This window comes from Sceloporus occidentalis, unplaced genomic scaffold (assembly GCF_023333645.1).
Source record: "Sceloporus occidentalis isolate IW3139 unplaced genomic scaffold, rSceOcc1.0.p SCAF_2, whole genome shotgun sequence".
NCBI classification, from domain to species: domain Eukaryota; kingdom Metazoa; phylum Chordata; class Lepidosauria; order Squamata; family Phrynosomatidae; genus Sceloporus; species Sceloporus occidentalis.
The window spans coordinates 106,298,775-106,315,020 of record NW_028316982.1 but is presented as its reverse complement, the minus strand read 5'-3'; the positions used below and the strand labels follow the sequence as shown (position 1 = coordinate 106,315,020).

Here is a 16,246-nt window from a genome sequence, read left to right as displayed (position 1 = left end):
GTTGTTTGATATTCAGTAGTATACCACATTATCTACCCAGCCCTGCAAGTATTTTAAGTGCTGCATATGCTTTATGGGAAGCTTACTCAAGACTAAATGAACTGTTGATATGATGGTCAGGATTACTCACAGTGCCAGTCTACCTTGACATGTGTAAACACTGCACTGAGTCAGAAGAATCAGTTTAGACAGTATAATTCCTTTGTTGGTAAATAAGTATGGTGACTTTTCTTTGCTGTAATCTCTGGTTCAATAATGGGTGCTACTCATGAGGTAACACCCCTAATGTATGTAATATTCTGGAGTTAGTTCCAGCAGGACCAGTATGAGACGCATTCTTTATACTTCTCATTACACAGCACTATAAAAATGCTTGAAGAGTGGCAGCTTTACCCCTTTATTTATAACTTGCAGTGCAGTACTAAATGAGTCTACTCAGAAGTAAGCTTTTTCAGTTAAATGGGATTTACTCCTAAACAAGTGTATGAGTGAATATAACCCTCTGAAATAGGGGAGAGAAAAAGACTGTCAATTTGGGGCACAGATACAAACAATTAAAAATGGTGATCATACAGTAAGGTACAATCATGTTCAAAGATCTTTCTGACTTCCTACATTAGTTCATTGGTGCAAGTTCTAATAGTTAGGGAATGCCCACATATGTGGAAAGACTGGTTTTGCATCTCTCTTTACCACACATGTCTAAGATACTCATTTTTTACATAACTGTAGCAGGCAGAACTTCAGTTAGTCATTTTGAAATGTCCATAAAGATGAGCACTTTGGGTTCTTAAAGGTGTTTGTTTAGTGTATACAAAAAAACCCCTACAAGCCATCCAGTCTAATAATGTCAGTCAAATTCACTTCATTAGACATTCCTTCAGCATCAGCAGTTGTAGACATGATTTAAAACATAGATACCCACAGTAGTTATGCATTCTGAGTGTAAATGCAAAATAGAGCAGGAGGAAAGAAGGGAAAGCGCTCACTCTGGAGACACAAGATAGACATGTCTAGAATACATGGAAGAGGCAAGGTAGTTGTCATGTTTTCTCCCCCATTGGAAGTTCTCCACCAGATTTTCTTCTTGAAAGATGTTTAAAGATGTTCTTTTTGTCTTTTTAAAATTACCTTAATCAACAAGATTAGAAGTTTCTAGTTTCTGAATAAACAAACAAAAGGCCCAGATTATTGAGAATTCTATGGGAGATATTGAGATGTCAAGAATTATTCATTATTATTAGTTACATTTATAGCTGCATTGCAGGATCAATGCAGTTTGACACCACTTTAACTGTCATAGCTCCAGCCTATGGAATCCTGGGATTTTAATTTGTTGCAGCACTAGATCTCTCTGAAAGAGAAGGCTAAATATCTCACAAAGCTAGAAATCCCAGAATTCCATAGCATTGCACCATGGCAGCTAAAGTGGTGTCAAACTGTATTAATTCTGCAGTGTAGATGGAGCCCCAGTTTACGTTTCTGTCTTTTCATCTCTTCATAATCCTGACCATGATTCGCAGTGTGAGTTTGCCTTTGGCCAAACTATAAATTCAATATACATTCAAATTAGGTTGCAGAGCGGGAAGAGTGTTATCTCTCAACTTTTAAAAATGCTAGTTTTTTTAATGCAGCTTTGTAGCTGTACTGACATGATATTTTATTTTATCCCATGATGGGAAGCCTTTGGCATGCTAGAAGTTTGGAAGTATGTTTCCCACAATCCCTTACCATTATGACTAGCATTGATGTGAGTTGTAGGACAGAACACCTGGAAGATCAAAAGCTCCCTACCTCTTTTTTGGTCCCATGTTTGTGGGAAACTTCCCAGTCCTTGGGTGCTTATCTAGGTTTGCTATTTGAGCAAATCAGTAATGATGAACAAGTTCCACCCAGGAAGGACTGCTTGTCCACCAGTCTTCCTCTGAAGAAGAATACCTAGAATACTGTGTCTAGTTCTGGGCACCACAATTCAAAAAGGATATTGACAAATTGGAGCGTGTCCAGAGGAGGGTGACCAAAGTGACGAAGGATCTGGAAACCATGCCTTATGAGGAAAGACTTAGGGAGCTGGGTATGTTTAGCCAGGAGAAGAGATGATTAAGGGGTGATATGATAACCCTCTTTAAGTATTTGAAGGGGTGTCACATTGAGGATGGAGCAGGCTTGTTTTCTGCTGCTCCAGAGACTAAAACACAGAACGGAACAGAGATTCCACCTCAACATTAGGAGGAACTTTCTGACAATAAGAGCTGTTTGACAGTGGAACACACTCCCTCGGAGCATGGTGGGGTCTCCTTCCTTGGATGTATTTAAGCAGAGGTTGAATGGCCATCTGTTGGGGATGCTTTGATTATGATTTCCTGCATGGCAGGGGATTGGACAGATTGGCCTTTTTCGTCTCTTCCAACTCTACAATTCTATGATTCTATTAATGCAGCTGCAGTAGACTGTAAGATTTGTTTTAGGGCACAACTTCAGCAGTCATGGTGTGATGGTGATGCTCAACAGAACTGACCCATCATCTGAGTAAAATGAATACACATTAGAGATAAAAAAAAATTTTTTTTTTGCAAATGCCCTCATCCTTAAAGATGGAGGGTGACTCAATATCCTATCAAACAATTACCATTGTTTCCAATCCTAATTGAGAATAAAAAGACCAGCAGACATTTTCATCAGGAATAGCAAAATAATAATAATAATAATAATAATAATAATAATAATAATAATAAATTAAAAACAACAAAAAAACAAGAACAAAGAAAGAAACGCCTTTATTTTTGTACAAATATACTTGAGTAGAAATGCTGTATTTTGAGCAAAGCCACTGTTTCTGTTTTTTAAAAAAACAGTATTTGTTCCAAAATGTGAAAAATCACTGAGAAATACACAACAAATTATCCCAACCTTGCTTGCAGGGAGAAAATATTTGAAAATTGCCTTTCTCACATATGAGAACAAATTAAGTAAAGATGTACATCTCTATAATTTTGCCCATTCATCTTTTTCAGCATACTAAATTTCCATGATAGATTTTAAATGTTTCCCAGTAGACAGTTGGATGTCTGGAAAGTGTTTCCTGTAGGTATGAAGTCTGAGGCTCAAGCACCTTACCTTCTGAACCATGCATTCACATACATCACTGCTAACCAAGAAGACATTAATTATTTGGAGGGCATGTACTCTGCACACAGTTAGATCTAGACAGGCAGAGCCAATCTGACTATAACAGCAACGTATCTAGTTACTTAGGAAAATAAGCATTTTAGGGGTGTACAAAAACATTAAATCAATGTATGAGGAAAGAACTATGAATTCCTTACAATGACTTAAAGCAGTTCCTACCCATGCACCAGGTGGCCCCCAGACATGTTGTACTCTTACCCCAATCAACCTCAGCCAGCATGAGAGAGGTGTCCTGGCTGAGGATGATGGGAACTACAGTCTAGCACATTTGCACATTGCCTGGATTCATCTTGATTGTCTTCATCCTTGAGGTTCCATGGATGGGAGAAAAGTAGCTGGTGTACTTACTGTATGTCAAACTAGTTTCCTCGTGTGACAGAGGATCTCTAGATTCTAGCCAAAGTGTTGCATCTGAATAAGCAATTAATAGTTGTTAATCAGTGTTTCCAGTGTTTTTTCGACATCAATTATATCACATGAAGAAAAAGACACCTTCTTTTTAATAATAAATATGTTAGTTTACCGAATATATATACATATATATGAACCAAACCTTATGTTAGTTTAAAGAAAAGCATTTTCCTTGTTATTCTGTAAATGTTATAACCTCAATACTCATTTCCCTTCTACTTCTAACTGTATCTCAATAGAATATTTCCCTTGTGATTTTAAAAAAAGAAAGGCATATGTGCAAAGCCAGTGTTTACTGTCTGAATTATGTAAATGTTATTTGCAGATTGTGTGTTTCTTGTCTAAACTTTTTTTCTGCACTGGTATGTGATTGTTATCTTTTTGCTTCAATGTAAAAGAAAAAAACTGTTTGATTTGCATTTCTTTGAAAGAAGTTGGTTAATGCAATGCTTATCTAAATACTTATTGTCCCTCTAACAGTTAACCTTTGGACTATGTTTCAAGCTGCTCAAAAACTGGGAGGATATGAAACAGTAAGTGTTCAAGTAATTTAAATGAAAAGTGCAATTCTAACTTTCCCCTGTTTTTGATGTTGTTGTTTCTAAAACACACTCACAAAGGAAGCTATCATGTAGTCTGCATACACAAACTTTAGTCATATTGGGCCTCCAACTCCCCCTTTTTTTGGAAGCAGCTCCAATTAGTTCCAGGTCTGGCAAAACTGTAAACTTGTTGTTTTAAAAAAACAACCTCTGAGTGGAAAACATGTGTAACTCTTCCCTGTCAAGGAAATTGGTTGGGTCTGTAATTTTTTCCCATGTTCAGAAAGGGCTATTCCTGTATAACAGTCCAAGATTGCCTAAAACACAATTTCACTTGGCATGGTCCCTGACATCTGTTCATGTTGAATATGGGAAATGTATTAAATGCTTTCAGAAGTAATCAGCATTGTCCATTAAGAAATAGCTTGATGCACTATCTTTTCTTACTGTGAGTGGTAAAAGATCTTTATTAGAAAAGGGTTAGAGTGCCATATAAACAGGAAGTTATCCGAAGTATAAAGTGGTGGTGGGGAGGCAGGAGGGGGAAACTGACGCTTTTTATCAACTAACCATATCTGACATGGCCACTTTATTTTTAGCTCAAGGGGAAATTTGATGGTTGTGGATTTTACAGCATGTATTCCAAACCAATAAAATATTGGAGCAACAAACTCTGATTAAGATCTTGAAATGGGAAGAAAGAGCTCCTTTAATATGGCACATAGAGTTGGCATCTGTAATAAAACCCATTTGACATAAAATGATCGTCATTGGAAATATTTTCTCTTCCCATGATGCTCAGATTAGTTTGTGCCTTTCCTGCCACAGTTCAGTACAAAAAAGAAAAAGATGTATATATAGATTTCTTCTCCTACTACTATTACTTCTCTCTCTCTTCTCTCTCTCTCTCTTTTTTTACTTTACTCACCAAGTATTAATCTGGGTTGCATCTACACCACAGTGAAATAACAGAGCAGCACAAAGCTGAAATGAATTTAAGCTAAAATGTAATCATCCTGATATTCAACCCTGAGAACAAAACCTATTGTTCTCTTCATTTTAATACCTGTGCTGTCAGTTGTGCTTGAGATTTTTCTGTGATAATAATGAAAACAGTGATCCGTATATACAGGCGTTTGTAAGATCATCCTTTGGTTGATTTTCCTCGGTATGTACTTCAGTACCTAATGCAATGCTTTTTTTTTTAAGAGTAAGCCTACATTCAATGAGTCTTGCTTTGAAGTGAGTCGAACATTTGATTGCAGGCTTAAGGTGTTCCCATCTGATAGTTAAAACATGAAAGACAAGTAGGTAAAATTCACACATCACACTAAAGCTCAGCTACAGAAACCTAAACCTGGTTTGGTGTAATGAAATGAAATAACCCTGGGATGTGACCAGCCAGAAAATCATAATTGCCAACTGTGGTTTGATGCAAATTGACAAGCTAGGATATGAGGGGAGGGATGTAAAGAAGAGATAAAGTATCGAGGTGTTGAAGAAGATTATTTTATTCTTGCAATTAGCCCAATGTGTTTCAACATAGTAATATTTAATGGTTTTCTTCGAGAATTGTTAAAAGGTAAAAGAGAGAAAAGGGACAAACAAGAAAAATTATAATGAGACAAGGCCATTCAATATTACTAGGCCGAAATGCATTGAACTAATTGCAAGCATAACATCTTTTTCACCACCCTGAAATTTTCTGTCTTCTCTACATCCCTTCTATTGTGTTTGATTTAAGATAGAATATGGGCCATTCTTCTACCTCCAAAACCTCTTGCACAAGGACTGAACCTAGGAAATGAAGTTCTGAAAAGACTGAAGTTGAAAGTAGATGAGCTGCTCTAACCATAGCTTGTCTCTTGTATGTTTGGAACTTCAACCATCCTAGTTTGGATTCTGAATTGTAACTACTACAAACCATGGTTTGATGTCTGAACTGAGAATGCAGTCACTTGGAAAATAAGAGAAAATTATGTTTTCCAACCAGTGGATACAATTAAAATAAAGAGCTATTATAGGGAAGAAGATGAAAGTTGGCAGATCTACATTGAACAAGCAGAATCAACAGGAAAGGCTGTATTAATGTTTTTTGTGGGTTTTTCGGGCTATGTGGCCATGTTCTAGCAGAGTTTCTTCCTGACGTTTCGCCAGCATCTGTAGCTGGCATCTTTAGAGAATGCTTGCCTGGAAAGGACTTCAGCATTCTCTGAAAATGCCAGCCACAGATGCTGGCAAAACGTCAGGAAGAAACTCTTCTACAACATGGCCACATAGCCTGAAAACCCACAAAAAACTATGGTTGCTGTCCATGTAAGCCTTCGACTTCATACTGTACTAATGGTCCATACTGATATTCTTTCATTGAGAGATGGACCATTGCCTGGTATATCTAACAGCAAACCTTTCCACAGCTGCTGTTTTAAGGAGTTCTCTCCCAAAGTGATTGTTGCAGGTATTCAACACTGTTGAATAGGAGGAAATAATGAATACAGTGGGATCTTGGTATCTGCTGGGGTTTGGTTCCAGGGCCCCCTCCCCCCCAAAAAATCCATGAAAGCTCAAGTCCCATTAAATACAATGGCATCGTGAAATCGTGTCCTTTATATCAAATGGCAAAAACAAGGTTTACTTTTGGAATCTATATTATTTTTGAATATTTTCAAGCCATGGATGATTGAATCCATGGATTAAAAAAAAACCAGTGGATCTAGGTCAACTGTATATCTTTCTGTTTTGAAAAGCTGTTAAACTGAAGTCTTCTTTTGGACTGAATTTTAATATGCAATTTGTTAACTGCTGTAGTTATACTTGATTTATATAGTCTTCAGTCTTATCTTTTATTGCTCTTCATGTTTGCTTTTTCATAAGAAAAGCTTATACTTCAGCAAAGAAAAGATTTTTTTTTTTTTTTTTACCAAATGAGATTCTCCAGATTTTGCTTGCATTTCATTTGAGGTGAAATTTTCTTACTTTTCCTTGGCATCAGTGAGGAATCTTGCAATGTCTAACTGCAAATGCAGCCCCAGCTTTATTTCACATATGGTGGAAATGTTCTTGTAATTCATACCCTGACATCCTAATCCTGAAGACATTTATTGGAATTACATCCCATTGATAGTTATAACCTACTCCAAAGTAAATGTGTTTAGAATTGCTTTTTACAAAGGTACTGAAAAAGAGGATAGAAGAGACCACTGTAACTGTATACATTTTATAGTAAGCAGATAAAAGTATTGTAGTTCTTACATTTGCTAATAAAATGGAGAACTAATGGATTGCTAAGCAGTACCTGTATATTTTTAATTGAAGCAAATGCACTGTTTACATACAAAAATGGATGTTTTCAGGTTTTGAAGACTGCTCCTCTTTTTACAAAGGCAAATCCATTAATACTTTGGGGAGGGGATGTGACTAAACACTTTATGTTTAAAACAGAAAATATTTTAATTTTTTGAATGTAAATGTGGATTTATTTTCAGCTCCTAAAATCGATCATTCATCTTTGAATTATACAGAAAAATAAATAAGTAAACACAACACACTTCATATTCACAGTCCCTTTAAAATGGCCATAGTAGCAGTTTTCATAAATATAAAAGAGCTGGAAGTAAAACACTTTAGCTGCCTACAGCATTTATGATTGCACATACTTCATTACAGATTAAAAATAAAATAGGTGTGTACACCTAACTACACCAATAACAACATCAAAAGAGAATACACAGACACCCTTAGTTGCTAAGTGACTGGTTATACTGTCTTGAAAATCCAAATTTCCACTGATTAATGATGATTAGAGAGTAGATCTTGTAAAATTGGCATCCCAAGAGCACATGATGTTTATATAAAGCAATGCCTTACATAAATTTAATGGCATCTGGGGTGCCTTTCTAGAATACTTTAACGATAATTGTTTTGTCTCAGTGAGTGCAACAGCTTATACACTGCTTGCCCAGTTAACAAAGTACATTCCTTACTTTCCCCTCTTTTTTGACACCTTTTCTCCTCTTGTTCTTTCATGTTTATTTGAAAGGACAGTGGATGTACCGAGATTAAATAGGTAACAAAATGAACTTACTCTCATAAATGGAATCATTTTTTTCTTGGTTATACCACCCAGAAGACACAGACTTAAATTGAATTGCTAGTCGCAACTAGGGCAGTCCTAATGAATCAACTGGATTTACATATGTGGAGCAATCATTCAGGACTTTATTCAATGGGGTTGCTCTAGATGGGGCTAGGCATTGTATTTAGGCCAATGCATTTGATTTTGCTATGGGCGGCGGGGGGAGGAGAGCTCTGTTTGCACTTAAATTGATCAAACGGATGAAAAATTATCTGTTTGGGAATTACTATTGCTGCACAATAACTTGCATGTGTGATACTCCTTATTACTAGACATCTTTTTTAAAAAAATGGTCCACAATGGTGAATTTATTGTCCCAAGGCAGACAATTGTCCACATATAGCAGCCAGGCTGGGAACTGATAAGCCTTTCATAGGCTGCCTGTTGGCAATCAAACATTGACTGTCATATAACCTGAAGATGTAGATTCACTCTTGAGTGAATGAATGACTATATTATGGGCCTGAGAGAAAGGTAAAATAGTGGCAGTGTATTACTGTCTTCAGCCTGATGTCTCTTGTTCTTCAGTGAACAAGCTGGAACATTTAAACATAGAGGGATTGTTTTCCTGATGACTCAAAATAAATGGCTTATTTTCCTCTGAGTTAACATTAAATCAGTGTTTCAGAAGTAATACTGTCATGCTGGAGGTAGTTCCCCCTCCCCTTTACACTAGATTCCAAACATGGCTTTGGGGCATCATTCATCTTTTAAAATCAAAGAGTATATATATACTGACAGCATTTCCTTTGTTATTAAGCCTTCCCCCAATTTTCATTTTCTGATTTGCATTGGCTGCAGTGGTGGTCTCTGTTTCCAATTCCACTTCCACTATATACTGTATTTGTATACTGTTAACTCAGGTCTGTTGTTTTTTTAAACTCAAGCAGATGTATCTTCCTCACTGATGTGCTATGGCAAGATTACCTCATATAGAGCTTTGAGATGAAGCTTGTGCATAAGAATCAGATCTTGGGAAAGATACATTTTGGACATCAATGCCCTCATGCTGGCCGAGGGAATGTGGGAGCTCAGCTCCAAAAAAGTAACTTTTCCATGCTCATATAAGAATGAACATGCTGGCTCATAAAGGCCTATCTAGTGTTTTGTTCCCAAAGGAGCCAGTTACATGTCTCTGGATATTCTTCACAAGAACATAAGGAGGATGGCCTTTTCCTGGTGTTCATCATCACATATGGTACTGACAGGTATAGTGTGTCTGAAGATGGAGGTTCAGTTGAACTACCAGCTGTTGACAGCATGGGCATAAAATATTACTTATAGATTAACAAGAATAGCCCTATCCTTTGAAGGTGGGTAGTGAGGCATTTGCCAAAAGAGCACTAATGATCCCTAATTACTGAGGATATGTAGCTGGGAAGTCTGTCAGCCTCTGAGAGCATATGATTTATAAAGCAAGAGTCTCGGGAAGATTAAAGTTTGTAGCAAATTTCAGTCCAGAGAGAGAAAGTCTTAAGATTGATTTATTTCTTACATTTATATTCTGCCTTTCCTCCAGTGAGCTCAGGGTAGCATAAATGATTCTTCTTCTCCTTAGTTTAGCCTCACAACAAACTTGTGAGGTAGGTCAGAATGGGAGAGATTGGCTGGACAAAGGTTATCCAATCAGTTTTATGGCTCAGTAGAGACTTGAACCTAGATTGGAAATAGCCTGGACAGCTTGAGGGGTATGGAATCTGGTTCAGGATCAGCAGTTTCAACCAGCTGCTGGAAAAGGAAGCTGCATGTGTGTACTGAAAAGACATGCCAGACTTTGCCCAAATCAAAGTTATTAAGTGAAAAAGCAAGTACAAAGGCACATTCTCAGTATCTGCAGTGTTCTCTCTTGTTCTCTCTGCGTCTCTCGTTCACAGCCACATGTGCATACATACACTCTTGAATGTGCCACAAACAGGAAAAGGTCCTTTTTAGAAATGCGTGGGACAAAGCATTATGCCCTCAACTACTTATGTATAAATTGAACGGTGGTGTTCCACATGGACAGCCACTTGCTGTGGGTTTTCCCACATGGGGGGCAGAGCAGTGGAGTTGCAGTTGTGATCCCTCTGTTTTAGATTGGACAGACTGTTGTACACAAGGAGCAGGTGCATACAGCTTTCCTACTGGGTAGAGAGATGAGCCACCAACTGGAACAGGGGATGAGTATATGCCATGTTAGTGGTAATACTCTGTTTGATTCCACTCTGCTATTCGAGGATGCATGCAGAGAGAGAGAGAGTCCTCTAATGTCCTCTAATCTGAAGAAATCTAAACCCTTCAGTATCCCTTTCAACTTCCCACCATTCAGGAAGCAAGGAGTGCTTAGCAACCAAAATAACAATTTAAGGTGCTGTCATTCTGGGGTTGTTGCAAGGTTTGTTTGTTTGTTATTGCTAGGTCCACTAAGGCATTGACTGTGTCATTCCCAAACAAGCTAAATAGCAAGCGCCAGCACAAAATTACCAGTGCAAGAAAGGGGTGGGGGAGACGATCAAATGCATTTTGTTCAAAGTTGTCTAACTGATTTGGGAACATCAGATAGAAAACCCCCGGGGGGGAAAATCCACATGAAAAGACTAACATTTTCCTACCTTTGGAACAACCAAAATCTACTGTCTAGCTGCCTCACTCTGTCTAAAGGTATGACTGTGACATATCTGAAATAGATGTTAAGACAGCATAGATTGATAACTACAGCAAACACCTGTGGTTACTGTATGCTATCAAGTCGTTTCTGAACTATGCCGAGGCATTCTTGGCTAGTTTTGGTTTTCCATGGCCAAGCGAGGGTTCAAACTATGGTCTTCCTGAGTCCTACTGAAGCACACCCCAGGAGGTTAAAGCATGAGATGAGATTTGAAACCAGGATTTTCTGGCTCACTGTTTGTAGTCTTAGCTAACAGCATTTCTGAACAATCTATTTCAGATCAAGGATGAAAGCAGTGGAAATAACCAAAACTTCCAAGGGATCCCATTGAACAAATTATAATTTTGAACCCCCTGTACCCATGAGTCAGCTATGATACCTGGGTCAATGAAAATATAATACATTTATGATGAATATTAACTAGATGTGTATAATTTGAGTTATGTTTAAAATGCTAATGATTATACAGAATAATTGGATATACTGAGCAAAATAAAATTAAATGATAATTATTTCAAATTCAGTACTATGCAGTTTCCTTAAACTGGATAACAGAATATCTAGTATATGCTATCTTATTATGTATTTCAAAGGTGCCTTCTTCAATATGTTTTGCTTGGCAATTGAAACCACCAATCCAAACCTCTTAAAGATAGAAGGAACAGAGCCTCTCATGCAAGAGCAAGTTAACCCACACATGGTGAAGTGTTTTTTCTGTCTTCATTTTGAGTAGAAATAAATAGAAACCATTCTAATTAGAGAAGTTGTGCTTGTTTAAAGGAGGAGAAGGCATAAACTCAGTTTATTCTTTGACATAGTAATAAGTCCCAAGCTGTTTCAAATATACTGAATTTTCTTCTTCTAGAGAAACTAATATTTTAGTGGATTGTTAACTTGCTCATCTTACCATAACCATTTTTGAATGAAGAGATAAGGTCTAATCTGTACTGCAAAAATGATGCAGGTTGATACCACTTTAACTTCCATGGCTCAACGCTATGGAATTCTGGGGTTTGAAGTCTGTTGCAGCAGCAGAGCTGTCTGACAGACAAGGCTGAATATCTCACAAAACTACAAATCCCAGAATTCCATAGCATAGCTTTAAGAAGTAGCTGGAAACCATTATGTTGGCCCTCAAGAGGTTGCTACCTATATTACAATGAGTTATGGGAAAGCAGAATATGTTTTTTTTATAATCCCAAGAGCTGGAAGGTTAGATTGCACTCAGAGTTTTAAATGACTACAGTACTTATAATGAGATACATATTTATTCTTTTAGATGTAGCAAGAAGTTGTCTGAAATTTTATACAAGCGTTGGAAGCATATTGCATTTTCCAGTGGGCTGGTAAATTTATATAGAATAGTTCAGCAAACTTTGAGATCCATTAAGTTAAATTGAATGTATCAAGTATTGGTGCTATGGCCTGCCAGGCATTAAGACACAAACACCCTGCCCCAACTTTCCATGGTATTGTTGAGTTTTAATGGACGGGTCTATTGTTTGGCAGACCTATTGTGGAATACATCATCATTGCAATAATTGCTAGATGGTCCTGTGCAAACTGTCTCTCCATCATGTAATATTGGCACATTTCTCACTAAGGAAGAAAAGAGGGAGGGAGAGATTTTGATAAAACATCAACTAAAGAAAAGTTTAATATTGATTCAGATATTATTAAACATGAGTGGATGTGATCTTAAAATTATTGTGGCAGTGATTTCTGAACTCTCCAGTGACAACTACTCTGTTCACAACTTTTATGAAGATAATGACATCAGGTTTTAATTCTTTTAAAAATATTAAACAAGACATAGTGTCAAGATTTCCAGGAAATGAATATTTTAGCACCACATCAGCATAATTTAGCACAATCACTATGGTAAATAAGTAATGCTGCCTATTGATTTTGGAGCAGGCATGACTCCAAAACCAAATTGAATTTGGATTAGAAAATAAGTGTTCTATTAAGCATTTCCACACCTTAAAAATTAACATTAACAGATGGAAATAGGAGCATCTATTCTGCTGTAATATTCATTGATCTCAGGGTTATTTGATTTTAATTGAAGGAGCACAGTGAGCACAATCAAACAGCACACTTTTACTATGATCTTGAAAACTATCAGCATTTGGCACAGAATACCAAATGATATTATATTGGCTTTTATGGCACTTCATTTCTCCAGACCATAGCCGACTTGAATGGCCATTTTCCCATAACTGTTTCAAGAATTGTTTTGACCCTAAGGGATCATAAAAATACAGTGTTCTTATTCCGCTCCTGTTTCCTAGATGGCATCATCCATATGTAGCTGATCTTTCAGAGATTGACATGTTTAAAAATACTTAAAGCCAAGCTAATCTGGGAACTTTGTCCATATGTATCATGGCAGACATTTGCAATGGGTCTTGGGACCAATTTTCTAGCCCTTGGGAGATTCACACATTGCAAAAATAAAATAAAATAAAAATGGGGGATGGGGATCAAAATTGAAGGGGGCCATAGATCCCTGCTGGTTTTGAAGAACTGGTAGTTTTTTGATGTTGAACAGTGTTTGTAGGGGAGGGGAAAGCTATTTAAAGGGTGAATCACCACCTCTAGAAACTTCCAGGACAGGCAGGACACCTCCCTTTTTGTTTTTGCCACAGAAAAGGGGTGTCCACACAGTTGGGAGGGAGAGAATACCCCAGAACTGCATGATATCCAGCGCTGATATATATACAAGAACTCTAGGGACTGGGCATGGTGATGTTTCAATGTGTGGGGAGCCCAAAGTGCATGCTGTGAGGCATTATTTTGAGCCAGCCGGTGCATGCAGCCAAAAAAGGGAGGGACACCTGTAGCAAACTGTCAAATGACAAACAACCAGAACAAGATAAATCATCCTAAGCAAAGCAAAGCATCATGAAGAGGAAACAATGTTTTAATCCAGAGATTTCTCACAGGCACAAAATCCTCTTCAGCAGGTATAGAGAACATGTTGCCCTTTGATGAGGCTGCACTTTGTCTCCCCTCAAATCTCAGCATTGGTTCTGCTGACTAGGGGCAATGGAAGTTTCAATTGAGCAGCATCTAGATCAGGGGTAGGCAACCTGCGGCCCGGCGAGGCCTTGGGACCGGCCCCAGCCCAATCCTGCCGCCAATTGCCGCCGGGGCCTTTGGGACGCAATTGTCTATAGAAACCTCAGAAACATGCATTTATGTTAACATTTTTTTAAAAATCAGCAAATTTTTTCGCGTGTCCTCCATTTTTTTAAAAAAGTGTCTTCCATTTGAAAATTTTGTCCTACATTTGTCCTGGTTTATTTATATATTTAATTTTTTAAAAAATTACTTAATTATTTATTTTTTGGCTTCGGCCCCCCAGTTGTCTGAAGGACAGCAACCCGGCCCCCGGCTCAAAAAGATTGCCTACCCCTGATCTAGATGGTCACTCCCTCCCTATCTCTAGCACAGATAGTCCTCATGGAGTGCAGGGACCAGCTGAGTGCCTACAACAGAATGAGTGGAGAGCTGCATTCTCCTCTGAATGAATTGTGTGGGAGCTTCTTATGCAAATGCAAGTTAGAGCAAATAAAATTTAACTTTCCATGAGGAAAAGGAAAAGGAAGAGAAAGACCAGCAGGGAACACATTGCATCCCCACAAGAACCTGGCCCGCAACCCTGATCCATCCCCACCCACCACCCACTTTATCCTTCCCTTTTCATCTCATTTTCTGTTTGGAAAAAAAGAGACCCATTGGTGTCTTTAAAGGCTGCCTCCCCCAGGCATTAACATGTAGCAAAGTAGCCTATTTTGCCCCACTCCCATCTTGAGGGCCAACAGTTTTCACCTCCACCAAATTTGGGAGTTGGATGGAGGCATGTAGATGCTTGGGGAGATGTCACAAAAACAGCCCAGAGATTTGCATGCAGTCTGTGGGCTGCTCATTGCCCACTCCTGAGCTATGAATTTGTCATTGTAACAAGGAACCAATTACAGAGGCAAACAGTTACAGATAGCTAGTTATTCCCAGGCTCTGGGTGCTATGTATTTTACCAATATGTCTTCTCTTTTTCTCAGAATGCCACTATGCCCCTAGAACCAGAAATGTCTGGATTAAGACCTGTAAACAATCTTCTGTGTTTATTCATGAATATGATCTTGATTTAGTTCCTGTAACTTGTCTTTCAGTTCCTAACTGGCAGTTCCCTTCCAAATGCACCCATGTGTTCTCTCTCTCTCTCTCTCTCTCTCTCTCTCTCTCTCTCTCTCTCTCTCTCTCTCACACACACACACACACACACACACACACACACACTGAATTCTCATTAATACCCTCCTTCTCACCTTCCCTCTATACATGCAGTTAAACATGTAACTGGGTCCATGTACATAGCACTGTGGGGTGTACCTTGGGATTCTTCTGCACAAGATGGCCATACTTCTACTGCTACTGTTCTGTGCCTTCATGATGACTGAATTATGGTGACCATATCCTTGGGGGGGGGGGGGTGGTCAAGATTGATTCAGAATAGGTTTGCCAGTGTTTTCCCCAAACATTGAGAGAGTATAAATTTTCCAAGGTCACCCAGTGACCTTGAATGATCTTTCATGGCTGATTGGGGATTTGAACCATGGTCTCCCACATTTCTAATATGTATCATGCTTATAGACATTTACATCTTAATTTGGTTAGCAAGACTGGAAAGAGAAACTGGCTGGCCAACCCTGTTGTGTACATTTTTGCATGTGACATATGCACAAATGGAACACTAGATTTGCACATGCACAGTGATATTAGGTGGGTTACCTTAAATGGGAGGAAGAACAGTAGACATATAGTCTACACATGCTGAAGATTTAGTAGGATTTAGTAGGACATTGTACAAAAGGAGTAGTTGTTGTATGAGCACAACATCCCTATAGTTGTGGAGCAGGAGTAGCACCCTTGATTCAAACAGGGTATGCTCATGCAATATCTACAACAGGAGTCTTTGGTCCTCCAGATGTTTTGGCTTCAACTGCCTTAAACCCCAGCTGCCATGGTCAATAGTAAGGGATAATGGAAGTCTTTGGACCTTTTCACTCTAAACGAATCCCGCTCAGAAAAGGGGTTTAAAAGTAGAATAAAAACCTCAAATGCAGGAGATTTTTCAGAAAATGTTTCTTCTAAACAGCAATAACGTGAAAAGAAAGTGAACAGAAAGTGGACAAAAACGACACCTTTTTACTTTCGGGAAGTTCCCAAAAGTAAAAAGGTGTCATTTTGTCCACTTTCTGTTCACTTTATTTTCGCATTATTGCTGTTTGGTGCAAACACATATGGAAAAACCTT

General features: G+C 38.2%; 1 protein-coding gene across 4 annotated transcripts in view; it reads left to right on the top strand.

Annotated features, from left to right (window-relative positions):
• Positions 1-16,246, top strand: part of ARID5B (AT-rich interaction domain 5B) — a 269,486-nt gene that overhangs the window by 214,985 nt on the left and 38,255 nt on the right. For 3 of the 4 annotated variants that reach the window (XM_089510540.1, XM_089510537.1, XM_089510539.1), the window contains one exon: positions 4,081-4,133. In XM_089510540.1, the coding sequence (XP_089366666.1) occupies positions 4,081-4,133 (53 nt within the window). The remainder of the gene's footprint in view (positions 1-4,080; positions 4,134-16,246) is intronic. The other variant, XM_089510538.1, reaches the window with a different exon arrangement.